The sequence below is a fragment of the Haemaphysalis longicornis genome, unplaced genomic scaffold, assembly GCF_048455015.1.
Source record: "Haemaphysalis longicornis isolate Haplotype H1 unplaced genomic scaffold, Haemaphysalis longicornis Haplotype H1 scaffold_2, whole genome shotgun sequence".
NCBI classification, from domain to species: Eukaryota; Metazoa; Arthropoda; class Arachnida; order Ixodida; family Ixodidae; genus Haemaphysalis; species Haemaphysalis longicornis.
The window spans coordinates 74,285,048-74,310,734 of NW_027526295.1; the positions used below are offsets into that span (position 1 = coordinate 74,285,048).

Below are 25,687 nucleotides of genomic sequence, written 5' to 3' on the forward strand. Positions count from 1 at the left end.
ATCACCTGCTTTACCTCACCTCGCCTATTCGAAGTTGCTACAGTAAGTCATAAGCGGATTAAGTCCAAAAAATCACGCAAACAACTCGTGTCACATTCAAAATACTCGCAGTAGCAGACTGCACTTGAATCACACTACAACGAAGTTGACGGGACGTGCAAAAAATTTCGTTGAGCTGGAAATTTGTTGAGGCAAAATCTGCCCCAACACACCACGAAAGGTCAAGAAAAATTGCCCCATATATTATCCACACCATCGACAGCATAATAGAATGTTTAGAAAGGGAGTAACGATCAATTACGTTGTGTTTATTCGGATAACAACATACCAATGGTTGTCTGCTTTTTACTAGCACATCAAGAACACGTTACGGGGGGGTGGAAGAAATGGTCGGAAAACATACTGCTGTACAACAAGGCATATCTACCGAGCTGATTACTTGAACATAGCTGCTAGGCCGTCGGAAGCCCACCTCTCGCTTGTGGCAGGAGCGGTGCCGTTATCTTGTCCTCTGACTGGGCACGGCAGCAACTGACCTTAGCAGGCAAGCCGCGCGGTTGCATTTATCACTACTGCATGCTCGTGACTAAGATAGGATGACGCGGATTCTAGACTAAACACAAAACGTTATTTCTGCTTTTGACTTTGAAGAATTGTAGAAGAAAAACTGCAATGACATCTGCACACAACGCATACCTGACGGCGCCGCGTCAGCAGCAGAGCACATTCGTGCGATTTCAACTGAATACGAATTGGCTGTAGCTCTGGCTTGGCGAACTGGGCCTGCGCTTTATGTAAAAGGCGGCCACCCACATCGTTATCACCAGCTATGAATGGTGTGGGTGCGCGGCGCACGTTTTCGGTAAAACAAAGCGACCTGAATGTATAAAAAGTTACAGATATCTGGCGTTATGCTTATTTTACTGTAAAAAAAAATGTTCAAACCCAGCCCCAATGAGCGAAAATTTCGTTGAAGCAAAATCAATCCCGACAAATGGTTTGTTGTCGCGAGGACTTTGGTGCATTGACTTCTAAGGCTAGGTGATGGGAAATAGGAAATACTTCGCTTAAGCAAAAATTTCATTTAAGCGGAGTTCATTGTAGCGGGGTTCGAATGTATTTGCGCTGTGTTCAGGAATAGCTCGGCTGCGGCGATTAGGCGCAAGGACAACTTCCGCAGTCATTCTAAACTTGCGCCCAAGAAGACTTGGAGGAACCTTTGCAGATTCTAGTGCAGACAAACAAGATGGTCACCCTTTTTTTCCGAAAGCTACCATACTTCCTATAAATGCTAGACGCCCCCCTTGCAATTTATCTAAGCGCTCCCTTCCTCAGCAATTCACTATTTAACAGGCCGACTGCAGAACATGGCAACGCATGTCATTGTGCGGGCCCGCTGGACGCAAGCTACATCAACATCTAGATGAAACGTGCCTCCGGCACTTACGCAAAATATCTAAACGAAGCTTCAGGGACAAATCCGGTCTAATTGTAGACGGAACATGTCATTCGCTGACTGGTAGGCACGCCCAAATAGTGATCTTGTTTAAAAAAAGCCAGCTCAGCTAAAAGCCCTTATAAAAGCATTTCTACGGTATCAAGGCTTTAAGGGGGGACGTGGCTTTCAAAATCAACTTTTTTATTTCTTTGTGGATTTTGATGAAAATTGGCACAGCAACTGGAAATGCTTCTGTGATAACACCATAAAAATTTGAAGTTAATATTTTGATAACTTTTTTATGTATGAAATTTTCTTTCTGTTCCGCTTGTACCGAGCTTGAGCAGCTTATAAAACACGATAGAAAACTTGTTCGAAGTGCTTTGCATTCCCAAATGAATGGACGAGGTCGTGAAAGTTTTAGAATTTTTTTTTTACAACACAATGTTTTTTAGTTTTCATTTTTTTAGAGGTTAATGTGCAACAGGCATGTCAACTGTGAACGATTATTTGAATAAAAAAATCACAAAAAACAAATCTGGAAAACTAAAAGTGTCACGACCTGAACAGTTCATCAAGGAATGTAATGCAAGAAACGGAATCAAAATAGACCCAGCGGTCACGAAGAAATCCCTGGGACAAGCGACACAGGTGGCAAAAAAAACTGTTTTGAGAAAACGGCTTCCGAAGTTGCAACATAGGTTTCACATATCAAAAGTCGTCACGGTTGTAGCTTTTCATGTCCTTTTGAACATGGGGCTTCTGGAAGGCCTTGCCTTGAAATTGGAGTGCCTTTTCAGCCTTTCTCTTTCCAGAAAACATCATTTTCAGCTCCTCCGTGAAGAGTACATACCCCCCTTTGCAAACCAAACGGAGGGGAGATGGGTTTCAATGGGCTTTCAATGCAAAGTAGGTTAGTTGGTTGGCTGTATCGCACTGGACAACCTCCTTTTGTAGTGTTGTCACCATGGCAACAAGTTAAGCATTTTTTTAACTTAAATTTGAACATTTTTGGCTTTTTTTTCATGTTTTATCTTGCCTGGCACAGCAACTTAGTACTCATAGTGCAGGTGTTCATTGCCAAAAGTTTGCATACCACAAGGTTGAAAATGAGCTACTTTGAAGCTTGGTAGAGTATTCTGCATAACTCCCAACTTCAATGCAAGAGCATATTTTTTTTTACTACTTTTGACATTCAAGGCATCCAATATTTCTCGCAGCACAGCTAGTATGCCCTGAGCAATGGTATCAATAATTTCCCAAAAAAAATCACTGTTAAATGCTGCCACAGTAACGTACATTTTTAACGCAGAGAGCATATTTTTATTCCTATATTACTAACTCAAACCTGTTTGCATGAAAATTACAAGTGCACGGGAAACGTTGCGCAAGAAAGGCGATATGGCTCGCGCGCATCGCAGCGCACGCTTACCGCGACATATCGAGCTTTGATTATACCTGATATGGCTGGTCAGGTCGCTTTTAAGATTAAAACTAACGTCGCAGGCATTAATTACAACTACTGGCGTTCAATCGTAACTGGTTGCCCAGTCATGTGATGCTCCAATGCGCGTCGGCTATGCCGTGCGCGCCGCAGCGTTTGACGCGTCGACCGTTTCTTTCTCAAGGCTAGCGAGCCCACAGTCAAAACACAGCAATAACTAAGCGTGTAAACATCGCAAATCCGACTAAAAGTTCACTTCACGAACCGCTATCGCAAGCGCGCACACCGCGTCACCCTCCGGGGTCTGGCGACGGTAGAGTCACGCGCACCACGAAGCGTTCGATGACCTCCGCCTTTCGAGCCACACAACTTCCCGTAATCTGGCTCGTTATCTCTGGCATTCCCATCGCGATAACATCCGTGTTGAATACCACAGATTGAACAGAAACTTGGCCGAGCGAAGCGGCGAAAATGAACTCAATCCGCTCGCTACGCAGCTCAGGCGGCCGCCATCTTGCGTTGCGCCCGCGACATCCAATCGGGAGGGTCGTAGTTCAGCGCCCCGACCGGAGGACCAATACCGCTTCAGCATCTATTTCTACCTTCGTTTGTGCGTCGTTTCTTTTCTGCCGTTTGTGCGTTTGTGAATGAACGAAGATAAAAGAGATGAGCGGAACGGGAAAGACGATCGCTCGGCCGATCTAACCATATCAAAATGGCCGCGCCCGGTGGCACCGTTGCGGAGATAGAGCGCTCCGAAAATTGCCGTTTTTTCGCCCTTTTGCGCTGATAGTTTGTCACCGCGCCTGACAAAAGTATTTTTTTATGCCACTTTGCGACGCTTTTCAGCGTAAAAACTTTGCAGACGCACAGAATAGGAAACATAGAAGCCGAATACGTGGGTTTCAAAAAAACGATGTTTTGGTCATTTTTCCGAAGTTGAAAGCCGCGTCCCCCCTTAAAAGTATCCCCTTTAAGCAAGCCCTGTTCTCTTGCACTGCAGTGGTGCTCTTTACCTGCTCTCGCAATGCCAACAATGCTGTGTGCCATTTACCATGTAAGGATATTGGACGCAATGGCACACATCTTAACCCTTTTGCCGCTATTTGTCCCCACTCCCCTATCCAATGTAATTGCAGCCCTGAGTTTCCTGAGCAACTGCTTGCTCTGTTGGCCCTCCAAAAATAACCAAATAAGAACGAAGCAAATCACACAGAGGAAAAGGAAAAGATGAGCTGCTCACCACTTCGACGTCGATGTCGTAGCAGGCAGTCTTCTTGGTGTCGGGTCCCTCCACACTGCGTCGATGTGCACAAAGACTTGTCTCAGTTCTTCGCAACAGACACAACTAAATTAGGTGTGTGTGACTACACCTAACAAACAGCTCACAAATTAGTCAAACACTATAAGTGGCACTGACAAACCCAGACAACGAAGCAATGTCACTTCCAAAAGCCTTGTCACAAAATAATTTGCACCTGCAAGGAATTCAGGGATCTTAACCCTGGCTTTTGGAGTGGAGCAGAGGTAAGCACCAAGGAAAACAATGTAAAGAAGTCTAGAGCAAGACTCAAGATTTCATGACGACAATAACAGCGCTTTAACGGGACGCAAGAAAGATTGACAGACAAGGCGCTGTCAACCTTTCTTGCGTCCCGTTAAAGCGCTGTTATTGTCGTCAAGTATGTACCAACAAGCCCGCACTACCACGCTTTTTCAGTTCAAAATTTCAAGCACTCTGAAGAAGGAATGCAAGTACTTGGCAGCCATTTTAACCAACTCATTTTTTTCTTCCAGGGGACTCACTTCTTCATTTCTAGCTTTTTTTTTTAATGCATACCATTTTTATTCTTCAAAACCAACACCAAGACGCCAAATGAGAAATCTGACAACCCCTCAAAAAAATGCGTACCACTAACGCACAGCAAAAGCCACTAAGCAGACTCTGAATAATCGAAATATGTTGAGGTAGCAAAAGGTATTGCTATCATAAAAAATTGGAGTTGCTAAAAACAAATAAAACAAATAGAAACACGCAAAGCAAATGCGTGGGTGGCAGTTTATTGTTTCTACTTGTGTCTGATTGAGCCTGTCGCACTCTATCGTTTTTATTTCCCCAAGTTTGCCAAGCCTGCATTTCTGAGAGGCTTCAAAATTCTCCCCTGTTTCTTTACAAATACTGCATTTGTAAGATGATAAAGGTACTTCATTACACAAGACTTTCTTTTGAAGCGGTTCTTTCGTCCAAGGTATTGGCTCTGCCTCTCACACACTGGGACGCATTCCGACTGCAAACCTCTTTTCACGTTGCAAAAAGCACTGCCACTGCCAAGCTGCAAATGTATCTTATGTCTATAATATGTGCTGTTACGTTGCCTGTGCCTCAATGCTTTGAGGTCACATTCATTTGCCTCACATGCGACCAGACAGCGAGAGCGCTGGGAGAAACAAGTCAGCAAGCAAAGAGAGCAGCGCATACCATATTTTCGCACATATAACCCGCCCTTGCATATACCGTAACCCGCACCTCCAATTTCAGCCCGCCAGAAAAGAAAAAAAAATCCTCGTAATATGTAGGCAGAAAAAGCGAACATTTGCAAAGCGAAAGTCACAATTCAATAATAAAATTCAGTTGTTACTAGGGCGCTCGTCCTTGTTTTTTCTTCCTTGTCCTTGTATGTTTTGCGCTACCGCTGACATGGTACGCTTGGTCATTGTTACTGCGTAGGGGGGCTTCACAACACAACGCGCATTGCCGTGAAGCTGCACTAAAGGAAAAACCCCGTGTATATTATCCACACCCCTACCTGTCCACTAAAATTTTCACATTTTGGTGCGGGTTATACGCGCGAAAATACAGTACTGTAAAATGTATCCTTTAGCTGAATTTTCCGTGATCAGAGATGGTCACTGTGTTCTTTATTCCCGGGTTAATAAAATTCACATACTTTTCACACCTCAATGTGTGAAAACAATGCAGCAAGAGTTATGCCTCGTTAAAGTGGGGGCGAAACAGCCAAAATGCCGTCATATTCGTGCCGTCATAGTCGTGATAATTTTCAAATTTCAGTTCAGTATGCTTCCCATCTAATTAGAAAAATGAAGCTTGCTTTGGTTATCATATTACTGTAGCTGGCAACTATGAGGTAATATGTCTTAAAAAAATTATATATCACTTGTTTTACAGGAGCCTTTCTGGAATCCTGAAGCTGGAAGGACTATGGAAGTGGCAGCATCTCATCATTCATGTCAAAACTACCACTGCTAATTATTAATGGTATTTACACTATTATTTTTTAAGGCCTGAATTAAGACATGAGTTGGAACTGTGGGATCATATTTCCACACAAGCTGTCATTGATTTGTATCAACCATCGTGTCATAAAAACATGTTCATAACAACTCAACCTGGCCATTTTAAATTTTAGCCACAATATTTTCGCAAAAGAATTACCCCAATAAGAAATTCATGGGAAGCCCCCTTTAACTACTGAAATCATATTTAGAAAACAGAACGCAGTCAGTACACATCTCTGGCCAACAGTCTATCTTCCCATCGTTTTTGAATGGTGTTCCTCAAGGCAGCGAGCTAGGTCCCTTGCTATTTATTTATATATAAATGACATTACACACATTAACTTAAACGCAACATTTGCAATGTATGCTGATAATAGTAGCATACTTTTTTGTAGTCCTCTTGAAATAATTTAATTCTCAAATGTAGTCCCTTTCCGGATAGGTTATTTTACTGGCCTCATTCAAAACTGAATCAAGGTTAATCCAACAAAAATAAAAGCAATTCTGTCGCGAGCTAAAAACAAACACGAGACAGAACCTGCAGCCCATCGATGCCTGCCCCTCTAACGCCCTCCCTCCTCCCTTCTTCCGCACGGACCCTCGAGCAAAGAAGCACCTGATGACGTGGTTGATGACGATGGGGTCGGGCGGGTGCAGCAGCTGGTGCAGGCGCTGGGGGATCTCGGCGAACTTCATGCGCTGGCACTGGAAAATCTGCTCCAGGTACTTGTCGCAGTTGATGTGCTCCCGCTCGTGGGGGTCCTGCAGGGAGTGCGTCTTCACGTACTGCCACAGGGCGGCGATGATCACCGGCCGCGTCTGCGTGTGGATGCCCAGCAGCCGCGCCAGCCGCGGGTCCAGCTTGAACTGCAGCGGCTGGTAGTCCAGCAGCAGCAGGATGGTGCACCGCACGTTCTTGTCCCCCGGGCGCTTCACCTAGGTGCAAGAGGGCACTTGTCTTTACAAAGTGCAGAGCAGGCAATTATTACTGGCCTCTCTGCCTTCAGTTTATGCGATTTGTCGTCGTCATCAGCCTGGTTGTGTCCACTGTAGGACGCAAGCCTCTTCCAAAGATTGCCAACCATGCCTATTGAGTGCGAGTTGAGTCCATGTTTTCCCCCCGAATTTTCACAACTCCTCTCGCCATCTTGTCCTCGGCCGACCCCTCTTGCCGAGCATAGGTTGGCAATAGGGTCAGCAATAGGGTTTTAATTCTTTAATTACTTCAACACAGACCTTGTCATCACTGCAGACCACTTACACTGTGAAAACGGCTGAGAATATCTAGTTATTTACTCCTCGTACAACTGAATTCTCACAGTTAATGTCTTGTCCCTTTTCGAATGACCAAATGGACGACGTGAACTTTGAACATTTTGAAACAAAGCAAATCCAACATGGACACAAGAATAAATTTGACACACCACAGCTTTATGTGTCCCTATTGGTTTCACACTGTTCCCAAGATGTTCCAAGGTTCCACTACTAACTGACCCAATCGTCGATGCTTCTACGGACAACGTGAACGTCTGGACGCAAGGCCCGCCCCCAGTGGCCCCCCTCACCTGGAAGCCGTCCGTCTCGGTGGTGGTGGGGGTGCGGTGCCACTCGACCAGGTGGTTGTCCGGCCCGTACAGCTCCTTGTCCAGCTCGATGACGAGGCTCTTGAAGAAAGAGGAGAACTTGCGCTTGGCCCCCCGCCCGCCCCCCGACTCCCCCTTGGGCTGCTCCTCGAGGAGCCGGCCCTCCACCCGCAGCTCCCACGAGGGCACCGTGCCGCCCCCGCCGACCGGGGGGGCACCACCCCCTTCGGCCGGGGCGGCACCCTCGGGGCCACCCACCACCACATCCTCGCACATCTTGCCCGGGTAGAACGTGTTCGAGATGAAGATGCGCAGCTTCCGCTTTTGCTGCACCACAAGGGAGGAGAAGATGGGGAAGGGGGGAGAGCGACAGTTACAGGCAGCACAGTCAGCAACTGCAAGACAGAGCACGCAGAACCCTGGCACCAAAAAGTCTGAGGGCGCCTAAGCACTTCTTGACCCTTTCACTGTTGGGTGTCTCTGGCCGTGACGCACCCCCAGTGTAGGCTTGGTTTGCAGGATATCAGGGAAGCAGCATAGTGATTTATTTTACTGTGATAGTATCCGGAACGTAACGCGTCCGAAGGAGAGTGCGTGGGCGAGAAATCGCTTGTCTTGCACATATTTTCAGTTTGCCGTGCAGGAGAATGATCACTCCTGTCTGCAGTCAAAGGCCCCACTCTGTCAGCCATCCGGAAGTAACCGTGCGCATGGAGGGAGCCCTTTCAGCAGGCCGCACAACGCACTGAAATGACGCGCTGCGAAATCATGATGGCAGATAGAGATAGAAAGAGGATACAACGTTGATACAACCACCTCGTTTGCCGCTGAGAGCAACAAGTGAGGGCGCAACAAGCGAGTGAAAGCGGCGATTGGGTCATGTTTCGGTCTACTGGAAAGGCAACGGCACACTCGGCTAACCTGGCGCGCCGTAGAAGACGCCGGAACAGAATAAAAAAAACCATAGAAACCTGTTGCGGATGGCACAACAACCCTCGCACCCGTATTCACACGCGTGCCACATGGTCACTCATCCTGACAGAGTACAGTGCGCGGAGCTACCCAGCCAGCCTGCAACAAAGGGTGGGCACGGTCGCTCCATACTCTTCAATATACCGCGAGGCAGTTAGAGAGTGAATATACTAGACAAAATTCGACAGATGGCGCAAACAGTCCAGGTGCGCTAGCTGTGCGCTATGGCGTAAAATTTTTGACGCACAATAGAGAACATACCGGTACGTCAGTGACACTGCCAAGGGGAAATGCGAAAACGTACCAGTACGTCACTGGCAGTGAAAGGGTTAAAGGTTCCACATACAAAAGGATTAATGACCCATTGAATGCCCGAGACGCTTTGCTTCTGCCCCACGTGCTCAAACAGCTTTGTCCCTTTGCTGCTTGAGATGATCTGCCATTTCACTGCCACATGCCAACCCCAGGCACCGGCTTTCTCACTCAATGGGCCATCCAACGCGTTTGCATTAAAAAGCCCATGAAAAGCAGCTTACCTTGATCTCTAAAAGGAATGCACATAACTAACACCAGCACTAACTTGTGGTCTGGGGTGTTATTAGGCACCTTAGATAAAGCTGACCACAGCCGAATCACCCACCACAGGAAAGGAGTAATGGTTAGGGATAAGCAACAAGTGTTATGGATCAGAAAGAAAACTTGAGTGGAAGACTTAAGGGGAAAGAAATTGAGCTTAATTATTCATGTTGCGTTAAGGGGGCAGTTGGGTCTTTGGGGCCGAAAAATGGTAAAAAAAAGCGTTTTCTCAGAAATGGCATTTTTGGCCTCCACGGCCATTTTTCTATCAGTCTGTAAATTTCCTCATCAAAAGACACCATATTTTGTTGTTATTATATTATAATAGCATTTTAAAGTGCACTCTACAGCTCAGTTAGTGCAGAATTCGATAGTGAAACGACACTTTTCTTGCAATGCAAAGCTAGCATTTCATCCTCAGATATCTTGGCACCCAGAGGAGGTACAACATAATTCTTTTTGCTTCTGATACCGAAATGTGTGGGGAATACAATGTTGGAAACAAATTTTTCAAATGGAGGCTTTGGAAAATTATTATTGTGTTCAATTGGCACCACTTGCGAGCCATTTCTGGCAGAGCGCGGGAGAAGCGAAGTTCCCTGTGTTGTAAAACGACCAAAAATAGCTGAATCAAAAAAGTTCTTCCTATGTTGTATTCTTTAGTCATTTGTCTGCCTAGCCACGTGGTAATTGCCATTCTGTATGGAGTGGTTATTTTGTAACTGTGACCCAAAATAATGGCAATTAATCATTAATTAACTCAAAATATAATCAACACACAAAAAATCTAATGGCAGATTTGAAATCAGCACAAAAAACTCTATAACGCAGTGCATTTTCATTAAAATTGGTTGGCAAATAAAAAAAATAGCTCTAAGACCAGTCTGCCCCCTTAATAAGTGCACGAGAAGAACACTTCTTCTTCTTACCCATGGTAACAGTTAAGTAAAAGGGGGCCAATCAGCAGTATGCGGAAAGAGAAGCAAGCGTCAGCACGGAGACAGGGCCTGGCTGGCAAGCAGACGCTAGCTCCCCCCACTCCCCCCATACCTTCATGGGCCGCTTGAGGGCCTCCTGGATGTCGAGCCGCTTGCGCATGATGGTGAAGTCCAGCTTGCGCTCAAAGGCCAGCAGGTCCATGTAGGCCTGCGACTCGGGCACCAGGTCCCGCACGCGGGGGGGCAGGATCTTGTCCGCCAGCTTCTTCTTCTTCTTCGGGGGCGGAGGGGGAGGGGCCGCCCCCACCGAGGGGGGAGGGGCCGCCCCGCCCCCGCCCACCACGGGAGGCGGAGGACCACCCGCGGGGGCCCCGCCCAGGCCGCTCCTGCATAAGGCAGCGACACCACACACACACACAAGTGAGGGAGAGGTCGATGATGGGAACAGCAGCTCTCCACAATCCAACGCCCAAGGTTTAAAGTTTAAAGTTGAAAGTTTATTACGACAACATGTACAAGAATGACAATACAGTTGTCGAGGGGAACGGTCAAAAAGGCTACAAAAGCCCGACGAGATGACATCCCCCCCCCACCTCCCCCGTTTTGGCACGACTCTGAGGGAAATGGCACGTCCTATGTGACTATATTTTTTACAAAATACCAGAAGAATGTACGCAATTATACACATAGAAAATCAGCTTTTAGTTTTCAGAAATAAACAATAATTACAATAAAAACTTCACCAGAAAAAAAAACTCATCAGCTCTCAGATTTCCGAAAACAACCTCTGCGGTGATTGGTGCACTTGCACTAGTCCGGCGCTTTTTTGCGAATGTGAAAGGTTGCAGCCCCAGTTGCCCGACTCTTTAAACAGTGTGAAAAAATGCATAATGTCTCAGGCAGTGAAGGTTGTTCAAGAAGAAGATACAGGACTACAGTTAAACCTCGATATAACGAAGTCGTACTTGGGGCCGCAAATTTCGTTAAATCGAGAATTTCGTAAAATCGAGGTTTCGATTTTACAGTTCATTTAACCAGTTATTGGGGTTTTAACACTTTGGCCCTCGCCAGGCAACAACTGCTATGTAGTTACCTCTCCAATTAAAGCGAAATTTGTACTAAAACTGGCCGCGAAAATTGTGTGAATTAAGAGTTTCAACACTTGGTCAATGGAATTCGGATAGCCGACGGTAGTTCATGTGTCATCGTAAAACCGGTGCTTTTTCCGCAACGCCTCATTAAATATGATAGCAGACTAGGTTTCCACTTTTTCTTTTTTCATTTCGGTCACTACTAAATGCCGCTGTTAGTCAATTGAACCCGCGTCCATGTCCCGTGAACTTCACCCCGCCGAGGTGCTCGTTCGAAGTTACGCCTCTTTTCGTCCATTCAGTGGTAGGCTTAGGCGCGGCGGGCCAATAGCGGAAGGCTGCTATGAAACTTTCGAAAGACTTTTTTCATGTACAAGGGCTCCGCAGTATGGGCGCGTGATTCAACCACAACACTCGAGATAAAACCATGATTGCGAGTTGAGCGGAGTACACGCGGACCGCTTCACTGTGTGGAGCAGCGCTTACGTGATCCGGAAAGCGGAAAGCTTACATTAAAAATCTTCCGGCCAAATTCCATTAAGCAATTACTTTTATGCCCACTGAGCCCTTACGAAACTGATTTCTCCGCACCGCAGCTGTCTAATGAACGCTGGTGAAACGAAGATGACCACGTTCAAAGAGAGCAATTTATTGCCACCAGCACTCGATGTTCAAGCCGTAGTGAAGAAGTCCGTAAGCAGTGCTTGGCGTTTCTTGACCAGGGCGGGCTTTACGTGACGCTCGTATGCTGACAGCGCTAACAAGGTCTTAAACATTCGTGTGCACCTGCGTGCCTCCGCAGAACATCGATGGCATCCATCACACTTCGGTGGCTGTCAGTTTCACCGAGCTTCCTCAGGCTCTTGTTAGGAACACTTTTCTTTCTCTTGGAGTGCTCATGCTGCTTACAAGACTCACCTAACGATGCACGAACAAAATATTAATTTGGTTATCAGCGAGCACAACCTAGCGCAGCAGAACCGTGAGCAATGACGCGTAGAATAAAAAAAGCTTGAAGTAGGCTTCGGTAGCCTAAGCATAGAGGGCGCTGGCGTAGGCAACGATGGAGACGTTAAAATAGTGGGTGCACTATTAAACCGTCTATGACCGCTAGCGGTTTGTGCAGCTTCGTTCTTCGCTTTTAATTGTTGTTAACCGTAGATTTCACCGCTATTCTTTCATTTTAGCCTTCAAGAGTCAATTTGAGTACTGAATTTTTTCAATGTAGGGCCTGAGAGGCAAAATAAAACGTGCCTCGACCTGAATTTCGTTCTTCCTTTCTTGCCGTGACTTCGTTAAATCGAAAGCGCCGCACAAAATTACTTCGTAAAATCGAGACAAAAATACATGCATTTAGCAAAATTTTGTTAGAAAACTTGAAAAAATTCGTTATATCGCGAATTTCGTTAAATCGAGGTTCGTTATATCGAGGTTCAACTGTATTTCGTGCGAAAGTAAGGCAGTTTCATCAACAAAAAGTTTTTATAAATGGCATATGCTTTTATGACGTTTAATTCCTTAAAGGAGTACTGACACCAAATTTAGAGGCCTAAATAACGATATAATTGGCTTCAGTAGTTTGTACAGATTACCCACAGAAATTTTTGGAGCGATCCGAGGCTGGAAACGCATCAAAAATCGATTTTAATTGCCCTGGCCGCGAACTATTACAAATCGGCAGCACTAGCGAAATCGCTTAGGGTGTGACGTCAGGCTATCCGCGATTTTGCGGCCGATTCAGCATGACGTCATACAGTTGTTTCCGGAACCGGAAGCGATAGCCTGCGCTGTTGTTGTGGGCGGTCTCGCTTCGATAGGAGGTTTGGCTTGGCTGCGGTACCGCTGTGAGCAAGGCTTGCGAAGTGCGCACTTCACGTTTCCGCGCAGGTATTGCCATCTCTCGACCGGTCGGCGCACCGCCCGCCGCACGCCGCGGGGGGCCGGTCAGCGTATACGCTTGCATCGCGGCAGATATCTGATCGCCGCTTTTAAAATAAGCCCCGATAACAATCCCAAGCACAATTTTTCACCACACTAACACCTACTTTCTCGCATGTGGAACTTCATTTTAACGATCAGATTGATTCAGAAGAGCAGCGACAAGCGGTTGCTACCGTCTTGCTACCGTGGTCTGCGCCGGATCGAGCCGCTGAGTGTCCGAGCTGGCAGGCGCGGCCGGCGTGTGCGCGAACTGTTTCCGAAGGCAGGAAACGCTTCACGATTGCCTGCTTTATCCATTTTTTGCGATTAAACGCGCGGGATCTACAAATTCAGCTCAGCGATAGTCGTAGTTGACCATGGAGCAAAAACGGTGGGCGGAGCGACGCCGACGACGCATCGCATGCACGCATCGGGTCATGTGTCTCAAATTCACGCGTACGACTAGTCGTGGTGACAGTCGTAACGATCAGTCGCATGCGAATCGAGTGTACAAATCGTACATGTGTCCAGCGCTTTAGTGTGAACCGCGTGCAATCCGTAGCAGACGATGCAGCGAACGTCCCTGACGTCACGGAGACCATGACGTCACGGTCCGACGTCACGGAGACCGTGACGTCAGGCAGTCCGCTTGCAGGCTCTCCTTCGAACGGCCATTTTCCCGCGCGGCGACCGAATTTGAAAGTGGTTGCAATAAACGTGCTATAATTAATTATATGTTGGTGGCTGACGCCTTTCGGTTCGATTTTCGTAATTACTGGGACCATAGGTATTCTTTACAGCATAAAAACTGAAAGCGAGAAATTTCGTGTCAGTACTCCTTTAACTCTTTCGTGACCACGGAAAAATGGCTGATTTTGAGTACTTCTATAAAACTTTTCTTTTCTCTTGAGCTACTGGACACATTTAGCATTGCTATGCACGAAATTGTAGCTTATAGGTTTCTCTTTCAAACACATAACAGCAGTTTTGTGAAAGGTGTGGTTATTGAGTTTATTAGTCAACGAAACAAAAAAAAAGCACAAGATGAGTACACACAAAACACAAATAGGCGATTTAACTGAGACTAAAAATTATTTTAGGAAATCTAAGATATACAAAATGTTCCTACGTTCCTAAGCTATGATTCAATATATACATCAACGCTGTACACGAAGTTCTGGATTTTTGCGGCCCGCCAACGTAGCAGCCCTGACGGCTGTTCGACTCCATGAAGCCACTCGAGAGTCAGTCGGTCTCTCTAAAATATGCATCCAAACATGCTTCTGTGTGTATCCACACAACATCTTTATCATTGCAGTGGTAAAAACCAAGAAAAAATATTTAGCGCTCCTGAGAAGTAGCGCACGTAGCTTTGCAACGCTAATTTTACATGAGCACCAGGCTATCTTGAAGGTGATAACGCGATATGGAGCGGTGCAGTTGACAAAATATTCTTGCCGCCCATTGTCCAGACCCTACACATGAAAGTAATACCGCAGTCATCAGATATTAGGCACGTTTTGATTATAAATACAGCGCAAAGTAAGAACGAACCTTGCATGGCAGCACCTGTCAGAAGCCTGAGGCTGTTGAATGGGAGAGTTTTCATCAGAACTAAAATCTGAATAATCCACATCGTTGCTGGAGTCGTCACCGCTGCTGGGGTAAAAAAAATCAGCAGCAGCAGTGGCCGAAGTCCCTGAAATCACTGTCCACCTTCGCAGAGCGCACAGTGAAACAGGTCCCCATTTTCGTTCAACTCGCTGCTGCCTTGAGTTCAAATTTCACTCACCACGCCGTCTACCCACGCGAAATGTAAACAAACGACAATGAAACCGAGAAACGGGTTTTCAATGAACACGCCAGATGGCGGCAGTTGTCCAAATAGTGCCATTTTTAGTTTTTGCGGCAGGTTTGAAAATCATCGTTCACCCCTGAATGTGGTCACGAAAGAGTTCACTTCCTTATATCGAATCATCCCCTATATCAAACTGATACGCGTTTTTCCGCGAGTTCAATATAACCGGGTTTGGCTGTGCATCCTCTTTCTGCAAACAGATGGCAGGGTAGTAACGCTGCCCCGAGCTTGCCCGTTTGCCCCCAGTGCAGGAGGTCCAATCGCGGATCAGTTTTTGACACATAGAGCCTAAGGGACTTTCGCGACTGGTGCATATTGAGTAACTTCGGTCACAATAGCGTGTCGGTTGTCGTGGTTCCAGTGGTGTGCAAAACCCCAGGCATGGCTGTTTCCCCATTCCCCCTCACCCTTTGGAGGCAGCCGACCGGGCAGGTGCATCACTCGGGGGCGGGCGTTTGCGAGGCGGGCCCTCCAAGGGGGCGGGGCTTCCCGTGGGCATACGGGGTGGCGGCGCATACGGGGAGCCTGGGGGCGGGGGCATGCCCCGCATCGCCGGGGGCACCACGGGACCAGGGGAGCCGTAGCCGCCCTGCGGTGGGGGAGGGGGCCGCGCACCCTGGTGGGGCGGGGACAACAACAACCATCAGTGATGGAAACCATGGGGTGAGAACAACAACAACAACAACAATCAATGGGGAAAACAACAACCATGGGGTAGGGACAACAGCCATAAGTTGAAAAAAACAACCATGGGGGGACAATGAGGGGGAAAGAACCATGGGGTGGGGACAACAACCATTGCCAACGTGGTGGGCATCAGCACGGCTACGAAAGACAAAGGACGAGGCGAGAACAGGACGCAGTGTTGTCTCTTCCATTTTTTTCACAACATTAACACTGTCATCCAGAGAGTTTCATACGAACATAAACTAGAGGGAAACCTGTCACTGCACTTGCACGCCATCACGGGAGCTGCCACAGCGGCTAGCAACGTCCCTCTCCTTTTCTCAGTTAGCCACATGGCTTCTTTTCGCTCTCGCAGCCAACATTAACAAAAAAGTGTCAGAACTTTTTTCTTGTTTGTCTCGTATGAAGCTTATACATAATTTCTGAAACGTAAATTTTTTGAAGCTCCTCTATTCTATAGGGCAAACAACCCTAAACAATCTTTTACAATACATACTATTGTTGTTCCTGTGCAACCACAGGCAGCCTTTGCCAAGGACAAGTGAAACGTTCTAACCCAGTACATGACTGCACACCCACTGAAGCACTGCTTGCCTCCACACTAGCGCCCAAATTCCCTCTGGTATATATTAGGATGAAACTCAATGGTGTCAGCAGCTTGACATACCCAGCTACAGCACATTTCAATGTTGATCGTCTTGTCTAGTTGTGATGCTTTGCGGGAAGACTACAGGAAACTGTTTACAAACGACACCTTAAACATTTGCACCCTAAGAAAATGCACTTAAAGAGGACACACAGACAAAATACAGCCCCGTTTAATTTTAAGGAACTAGCTTTTGGCAACCCACTCTACTGCATTTAAGCCCCCAAGAGACTTTTTTTTAACCCAGAAAAAGTATATTGACAAACCTTCAAATTTTGTGTTGTAAAAAGGGGACACTTGTTCTGTAGCGCTATAATAACGGGAACACAAACGAAACACACAATCATTGGAGTGTTGATGCACGTTAGCATTATACAGTTGAACCTCGATATAACGAACCTTGATATAACGAATTTTTTCAAGTTTTGTATCAAAATTTTGCTAAATGCACGTATTTTTATCTCGATTTTGCGAAGTAATTTCGTGTGGCGCTCCCGATTTAACGAGGTCACGGCAAGAAAGGAAGAACGAAATTCCGGTCGAGGCACGTTTCATTTTGCCTCTCAGAGCCTACATTAAAAACATTCAGTACTCGCATTGACTCTGAAAAGGCTAAAATGAAAGAAAAGCGGCGAAATCTGCGATTGACAGCAATTAAAAGCGATGAAGGAAGCTGCTCAAACCACTAGTGGTCATGGACGGTTTAATAGTGCGGCCAGTATTTTGACGTCTCCATCGTTGCCTACGCCAGCGCCCTCTATGCTTAGGCTGCCGAAGCCTACGTGTACTTGCCCACGGTGCTGCTGCTGTAGGTTGTGCTCGCTGATAACCACATTAATATTTTGTTCGTGCTTCATTAGGTGAGTCTCGTAAGCAGCATGAGCACTCCAAGGGAAAGAAAAGTGCTCCAAACAAGAGCCTGAGGAAGTGTCGGTAATACCGACGGCCCCCGAAGTGATGGATGCCATCGACGTTCTGTGGAGGCACGCAGGCGCACGCGAATGTTTAAGAGCAAGCCTTGCTTGTGCTGCCAGCATACGAGCGTCACGTAAAGCCCACCCTGGTCAAGAAATGCCAAGCACTGCTTACGGACTTCTTCACTGCGGCTTGAACATCGAGTGCTGATGGCAATAAATTGCTCTCTGAACGTGGTCATCTTCGTTTCACCCGTGTTCATTAGACAGCTGCGATGCGGAGAAATCGGTTTCTTTGGGGCTCAGTGGGCATAAAAGTAATTACTTAATCGAATTTGGCCGGAAGATATTTAATGTAAGCTTTCCGCTTTAGCGGGAGCATAAGCACTGCTCCACACAGTGAAGCGGTCCGCATGTACTCCTCTCAATTCACAATCATGGCTTTATCTCGAGTGTCGTGGTTGCATCACGCGCCCATACTGCAGAGCCTTTGTACATCAAAAAAGTCTTTCGAAAGTATCATAGCCCCCTTCCGCTGTTCGCTGTTTGCCTGCCGCGCCCCTCAATGCCACGCCTAAGCCTACCACTGAACTGACAAAAAGAGGCGTAACTTCGAACCAGCACCTCACCGGGGTGAAGTTCACGGGGCATGGACGTGGGTTCAATTGACTAACAGCGGCATTCAGTAGTAACTGAAATGAAAAAAAGAAAAAGTGGAAACCTAGTCTGCTATCATATTTAATGCGGCGTTGCGGAAAAAGCACCGGTTTTACGACGACACATAAACTACCGTCGGCTATCTGAATTCCATTGCCTAAGTGTTGAAACTTTTAATTAACACATTTTTTGCGGCCGGTTTTAGTACCAATTTCACTTTAAGTGGAGAGGTAACTACATAGCAGTTATTTCTGGACGATGGGCAAGGTTTTGAAACCTCAATAACTGGTTAAATGAACTGTAAAATCGAAACCTCGATTTTACGAAATTCTCGATTAACAAAATTTCCGTCCCCAAGTACGACTTCGTTATATCGAGGTTTAACTGTAGTGACAGGATGAAACAGAACCAGATGGACCACTATCATTGCACAGCCATGTGTCTTGCCGGTGGCTCTCGTTGCTGGCCACCGACTGCACATGGACGTTCCTGTGATGATGGCACAAAATTCAGCGGGAAAGTGGCTGGAGAGCTGCCACTGCTTTGACAGTTTTGCTTCATATCTACTAATTTGTTTGAAGTACTCGATAATATTTGTATCATTGCTATGGGGACAAAGCAGTGTTTGAGTGCAGCTCTTAAGCACCCGCTATTGTGCTTTCGCATCACTGCCGGCCTCGTTATAACTGTGCGAACGGATTAATTGATTGATGGTAGGGTCTAACACGCTGACGCAATGCAGGCGATGAGGCACGCCATAGTGGAGGGCTCCGGATTACTTTTGACCACCTGGGTGTCTTTAACGTGCACTGAAATCTCGTACACACAGGCATTTTGCTTTTCGCCTCCATCAGAAAAGCGGCCACCATGGCTAAAAATAGAACCCGTGTCCTTGGGCTCAGCAGCACACCGCCTTGGCCACTGAGCCACCGCGGCGGGTAAAGGCCGATCCACACGACGGACCGAGTCCGCGGTCCGACCTGTCACGTGATGCCGCGTCACGGCCCGCCGCGGTCCGATGCAGCGCCAAGAGCATCCACACGGCGGACCGCCGTAGCAGACGACAGAGCGGTCCAACCAGCAACACTCTCCACCACAGTGCTTCCAACCAGACGAACTCGCGAACCCATACGAACGGCTCGCGCCCGCGCCGCACATGTTTTATGTGTTTGCGCTTGGTTTCGCGGTTCCGCGCGCATTTTGGAGCAGTCGAAATGGAAACAGAGCGCAAGCGTCGTTTGGCCGCTATGGCGTTAGCTTTGTACGTTGATGAAGAAGACTACCCTGCGCCGAAAAGGTCGTGCTGGGTTAAAAAGTGGATGTGTCGAAAAGAGCTGGGACTGCGGAACCAAGTTGTGGCGTGCGGAACCCAGAGCAGAGCGCAAACACACGGCGGGCCGGCTGAGCGGACCGGGAATGGCCGACCGTCTGAACACGCAAGCTGGAAGGTTGAACACAGGCGCCGTTTGGCCGCGACAACATGTTGTAACGCACAAGCCTGCACGAAACGTTTCATCCCCACAGTAACAGCCACCCGCGTGCCAGCCGGGTGGGCGCGCTCACGCAGCCGCTGGCGTCGTTCACACGAAGGCAACACTACGAGCGACGACGGCGGGGTGATGCGGGCTGCATACGGCTCGTCACCGCTCGCTGGAACCGAACGCTTCCCGTAAATTGAGGTCCACATGCGTGAAACAAAGTGATAATGATGGCTAGCATTGCACTAGTAAGAGTCATAGGACTCGCTAGTAAAAGCGCGGATGAAGTATGCGTCGCGATAGCCCGCCGCCTATCCCAGCGGGGGTGATTGACAGGCTCCTTCGAGCGCTTCGAAACAGCCGCGCTGCCTGCGCCATTCTCTATTGGCGCAACTGGACCCGGCTCCGCCCACGCGGCGCGGGAGCTGTCAGACCACGCTGATTGATGTCGCGGTCCGTCGTCGAGACCGCGGACCGAAAAGCCTCGGCGAATAGTTGGACCGCAAAGACCGCGGTCCTGCGCGGTCCAACGGCGGTCCGCGCGTACTGGTGACGTTCTGTCACGTGATGCGCGGACCGCGGTCCAAATAATCGTTTTGGTCCGCCGTGTGGATCGGCCTTAACTGTGCGAACGAACAGGACATAAAAGATAGACTGAGCAGAAAAGTGGAGTAAAGTGTGGTGAAAGTGTTAAGAGGGAGGGCAGTATGCGCAGAATGCCGAGCGAGATTGGCTTCACACACGCCGTCGTGCATTTGCTGATGACGCGATCACTTCCTGAGACGCAGTGGCTATGCGCCGTCACCGAGACGACTGCAGTTCTCACTGCGCTCGAATTTTGCATTTGGAAGTATCATAGTTGTCAGCCAATAATTTACTGAACCAAACCTCTATTTCGCCTGTATTTTGTCTTCATGAACCCCTTAATTAAGAACTACATACTACAACTTGCTTGATCGTTACAAGCTACTTGTTACAGCAGATTCTTTGTGACCAATCTGATGTCTTATGGGTGACTAAAAGAACAAGACATCCGAAAATTGAAGCTGAGGGTGGAGATTGGTACACACACAGCTCTGCACGTACACCTAAGGCAAGCGGTGCACACGTAGACCTACCTGGTAGGCAGGGTATGGCCGGGGAGCTGAGCGGTCAGGCGGGGGCCGCATTCCACCACCGGGAGGCCCCGCGGACGGCACCATCCCAGCACCTGCCGGGAAGAGCAGCAGCCATGGCAAACTATAGGTTGCATTCACTGGCGAGGCACGCATGCAGGCAACCATGTGAGTGTGCCATCACTAGTTACGGCGCCCTCCGTGGGATGGCGGTACTTGTCCGCGCTATGCACATGATGTGTGTTGCACGTTCCAAACTCTACCCCACTGAACGCAAAGTAATGCCTCGACCCCAAGGTGAGCCCAATTAATAACATCTCTGTTGACACCACCGTCAAGCATCGGGTTAAAACGGAGCAGACGATGCACGCCGGCGTTGTTTTTTTTGGCGTGCGGGCGCAGTGGGACAAGCCGCGCCATGTCGTTGGCCGTTTCCAGTGTTGCCAAGTGAAAAAATTAACCGCTAAACTTCTCAGTGAATACCACCTATAGCACCGGGGCTACCACAACCTGCACGAATAGGATTTCAGCCACACATGCATAGGATGCACCCCCTTCTTGTATTGCTAGTGGGAGTCCTCATTTACAGAAACCTTGGCAAAACGAGCCTTGTGAGATGAAAAACTGTTCAATAATTTTTAAATGCCATGACAGTGAAGACATTGTAAATCAACGCTCGTCAATAAGGTCGACAGCTCAAGCGACCCACCTTCGCCAGGCTAAAGACAGAAACAGCCCAAGCACTCAGCACTTAGCTTGAAGAAATCGGTTACCTTCTTTTAGAAAGCTTAGCCAAATCATAGCACAAACAAATGAACATGTCTAGCAGAAGAATATGTTGTCTGGCAAGTTAATCCTCAGCTGCGAAGCACATTACACCGCAAAGAAGGTTGATGAAGACTATGAGAGAAAATGGGACGAGTGCTATCAAATGTTTATTCGACAGGTAACAAGTACATATATTAAATTGCATGACACAGGGCGGGCCTTGTTTCGTACACTGCTTTGAATGTTTCACCTGCGAATCTGCGTTTGTTAGTATTTTTCATGCTTTTCAGGCACTGATACTTATGAGCGGGTGAAAAGGTAGTAGACTAAATGAGATGGCTGACAACGGTGGCTCTGTTCTCTTATGCGCCTGTGCTGATTTGCAGCATATATGTAGTCTTTGTCAAAATTTTTAAGTGCGAATGCACTTCTTAAGGGGGCTCACTGGTCTTTGATCAAAAAGTTTATTTTTGCAGTTATGATGATGAAAATTGGGGGACATATGTAGTTTTTCATTCTTATTGTAGATATAAAATTTGTTTTTGAGTAAAAAGATTATATTCAGATTTATTTGTATTTTTATATTCGATTTTTTGACAGCCTTTGTAAAAAAACTGCTGGAGGGATGCAGCTAAACAGGGTACCAGTGAACTGTGCACAAATCAAGGAGTGCAATAAGACTAACACTATCGTTCGATCTGGTCTGTAGCCGAAGTTACAACCATTTGAAGTTTGGGGTTGGAAGGGAAAACCGGTTTTTCTGGTTGCCACCTTTGAAGCCCAAACTTCAAATGGTTGTAACTTCTGCTACAGACCAGATCGAACGATAGTGTTAGTCTTATTGCACTCCTTGATTTGTGCACAGTTCACTGGTACCCTGTTTAGCTGCATCCCTCCAGCAGTTTTTTTACAAAGGCTGTCAAAAAATCGAATATAAAAATACAAATAAATCTGAATATAATCTTTTTACTCAAAAACAAATTTTATATCTACAATAAGAATGAAAAACTACATATGTCCCCCAATTTTCATCATCATAACTGCAAAAATAAACTTTTTTGGTTTAAGACCAGTGAGCCCCCTTAAAGGGACACTGAAGTGAATTTGTCAAGCTCCCGTTTTTGCTTGCACTGCGTAGACTGGCTCAAATTAGCACACTTTTCATCGTTTATCCGGTTGACAAATCGGTAATTATTTTACAAAGCACGAAAGAAGAAAAACTACCATGCGCGGTTTGCGGCGGCCGCACCAAGGCTGTGACGTTGGGAGGAGGGGCGCCGTGATTGGACGATGCCCAAGGTTAGCAATCACACAAGTTTCGGTTTCGGTTCTGTAAAACATAACCAATGGCATTGTTGGATGGGCATTCTCAATATCTCAGTAATCATCGTACCGCGCTTCTGCCATGTTGTCGGCTGTAAAATGCACAAGATAAGCCTCCCAGAACGGCTTGTAGTCGTAGCATTCACTAGCCGAGACCTACGCAGTGCATGAACGTCCTCCGCGTACCCGCAGACGCCCAAATGTCATGCGCTTTTCCCCCATATTTGGAGCTTGCCTCCCTCATGCCTGTATCGTAAAAAGCGTGTTCGCACCAGGCCAAGGGTCTGTTCATTCTGGCCTGTGCCCACTGCCTGCAAGCAGTCGGTGCTTATGGCAACAGCACGCCAACGAGAACTCGCTAGCGCGCCAGTGCCAGCCTGCGCGCGTTTTGTGACTAGTTCGTGTAGCCATGAACGTTGCGGCCCAAAAAAAGGTGAACGCAATATAGAAAACATCGGCGGAAAACAAAAAAGTTAACTTACAAAAAAAAAAAGCACGTACCCGCGGGGATTCGAACTCGTGACTTGCAAAACATTTGCGGTGACATACCCAGCGCCTCAGAACACTGAGCCACGGAGCGGGACGCGGAGGCCGTGCTAATATAGGGTATATATTGTATAACCGGTTTACACTTTTATTTAGTTTTGGCATTTCAAGCAGCTTAGGTGACTATTTGTTGTACTGCGATCGTGCAGTAAGCGTCGCCCGAGTTTCCGCAGTAGCTCACGTCTAGCAATTGCATTTCGTAGACGGAAAAGCGTTCGCAGATGCGTAGTCGTGCTGCTGACCGCTGTGCTTGTTCGCCCAGCGCAAAAAAGTGCTTCCCGCGCCCTAGTTTTACGCTGTACGGTAAAAATATCAGTTGATTTTATTTCCTTAGTACCTATATTGACTTCGCTGACTCTTCTCCCGCCTTCAAGAGGCCTTATATTTTCCTACTGGCGTACCAGTCAGCGAAGCGTCGCATGTGCGCTTGTGCAGCGCTTGTGTGAAGCGACCTTGACTTGGAGCTAGATACAGTGTACAAACAAACCAAGTAAAGAAAGGCACATTCTTCCATTCACAAACGTGTCGTGGCTTCGTTTCAACTAAGCGAACGAATTGCGACCAAGCAATTTTTATTTAACCTCCTTGATTGCGACGACCCGCCGGCGGCCGGCGGACGAAACGCTGGGCCGACTGACTATGTCGGCCGGGGAGCCGTGCAGTAGCGCAGCCGTGGCGCAGCCAATTGCCAGCTCATCCCCTCTTGACGTCACACGAAAACACCACAGAAAATGGGCGAGCGTAAAGAGAGGAGGACAGCATTTTTGAATTAGTTTTTCTACTAAATAAAATCGCGTAAACGCGCCTAGAGTGGTCGAAACATGGCCTGGGGACTCCGGACTACAATTTGCGCTAGTAATCCCGCAATGTTTACATATCACTTCAGTGTCCCTTTAAGCGAGCCTGAATCGTCCGCCGCCGTCGTCCGCATAGCAACAGCTGCGGGTGCGCGCGCTCGTCTTCCTCCTCGTCTTCCCTAGCAACGGGGGGAGATGGCAGCGCGCTACTCTCCTCCTCCTCTCTCCGCTCAGTGACTGCGGGTGTTGGGCGCCTCCTCTCCACTTCGGGCGGGAGAGCTCTCGCTCGCGTAGCGGGCGCTCCGCATTCCGACGCGTGAGGGCGCTCGTGTAGCCCTCGCCGTAACGGCGGGCGCTACTCTCCTCGTCCTCTCTCCGCTCAGTGACTGCGGGTGTTGGGCGCCTCCTCTCCACTCCAAGATCACGATATCCACCGTAATCGCACGATATCCACCGTAATCGCGCAATCAACAACCGTGCATTCGCACTTACACACTCTCCCCCTCGGGGAAGTGCGAGGGAATTTTTTTTAGGCCAAACCTAAGCCTTCTGGACCACAAAGAATTCAAAAAATAAGCTTAACCTTTGCCTGTGACAAAATTATTTTATGACAGTAAGAAAGAAAGGTGTTTTCTTTGGCTTTCCGAGATAAAAACCTATCGGCCTCGCTCGAGACGTAAGCTTTTTTGCAACCTGTGCACTTTTGGCGTGGCTTAGAAAATTTTTGACGAAGGCTGTACATATGTTCCGTGTCAAATAAAATAGTTGGTAGTCGGCGCTTGTCCCATTCTTTTTTAGTCAAGGCTTTTAGGTTGTGTGAACCCTGTCAAGAGCGTCAGCACACCGTTTATGAGACACATGCAAAGCTTGTCGATAAGAGTAAATGACACTGAACGTGGAAACTAATTCCTCCAGTAAGTTTACGGGCAGTGGCTCACTGCCATTACCATCCTTACCACGCTGTCCACAATTTCCTCTACGGCCCTACTCGCCCGTGAGGTCAGCCTGATAAAAGTCTTGTACACAAGACCCCAATGCTCGCAAGCACTTAAAAAAGAAGATAAACTAGTGCGCATTTGATGCCAGCAGAGAGGCATTTTGGGAACACAGAAGAGAGCCTAACAGAAATAAGGGGAAAAAAAATAAAAAAGGAGTGGCTCAGTTTAAAGACTTCTAAACCTAGTCATCACAAGCAAAAGCAGGTCTATGCTCACAGCGTTGCGGGAAAGTGTGCCTCTCCGTGAGATTTTGCAGTCTGCCATCTAGCTATATCTACTGGACGATGAGATGTAGCCTTTCGCCTGCACTGAAAGCAGCTTGTGCGCCATGGACGGCGAAGACTGGGGTACCAGGCGGCGAAGTAGCCATTCAACTTTGGCCTAGTCACGTAATTCGCACACGCTGAAGAGTATGTGCAGACAGCCCTGCTGACATTGAGCTGTTAAGAACAGACGAAGCAGTTGTTTCACTCTTGCCTAGCCCCGTCGTACCACAACAGCGAAACTATGAGTGAGTGAAGTGATAAGAAAGAAAGTTGCAGCTTGTGCACACGCCAGCAGCTGAAGGTCACTTGCGACACAACAAATGACCTTGAAAGACGTAGCGTAGATGAGCTTTCACTCTAAAAGGGCAAGAGAAG

The 25,687-nt window shown here is 47.6% G+C and overlaps 1 protein-coding gene across 2 annotated transcripts in view; it reads right to left on the minus strand.

Annotated features, from left to right (window-relative positions):
- Positions 1-25,687, minus strand: part of Bap60 (Brahma-associated protein 60) — a 37,857-nt gene that overhangs the window by 5,555 nt on the left and 6,615 nt on the right. For both annotated transcript variants that reach the window (XM_077697998.1, XM_077697999.1), the window contains 6 exons: positions 20,618-20,709; positions 15,525-15,733; positions 10,361-10,634; positions 7,745-8,089; positions 6,796-7,115; positions 4,126-4,180 (listed from right to left, as the gene is read on the minus strand). In XM_077697998.1, the coding sequence (XP_077554124.1) occupies positions 4,126-4,180; positions 6,796-7,115; positions 7,745-8,089; positions 10,361-10,634; positions 15,525-15,733; positions 20,618-20,709 (1,295 nt within the window). The remainder of the gene's footprint in view (positions 1-4,125; positions 4,181-6,795; positions 7,116-7,744; positions 8,090-10,360; positions 10,635-15,524; positions 15,734-20,617; positions 20,710-25,687) is intronic.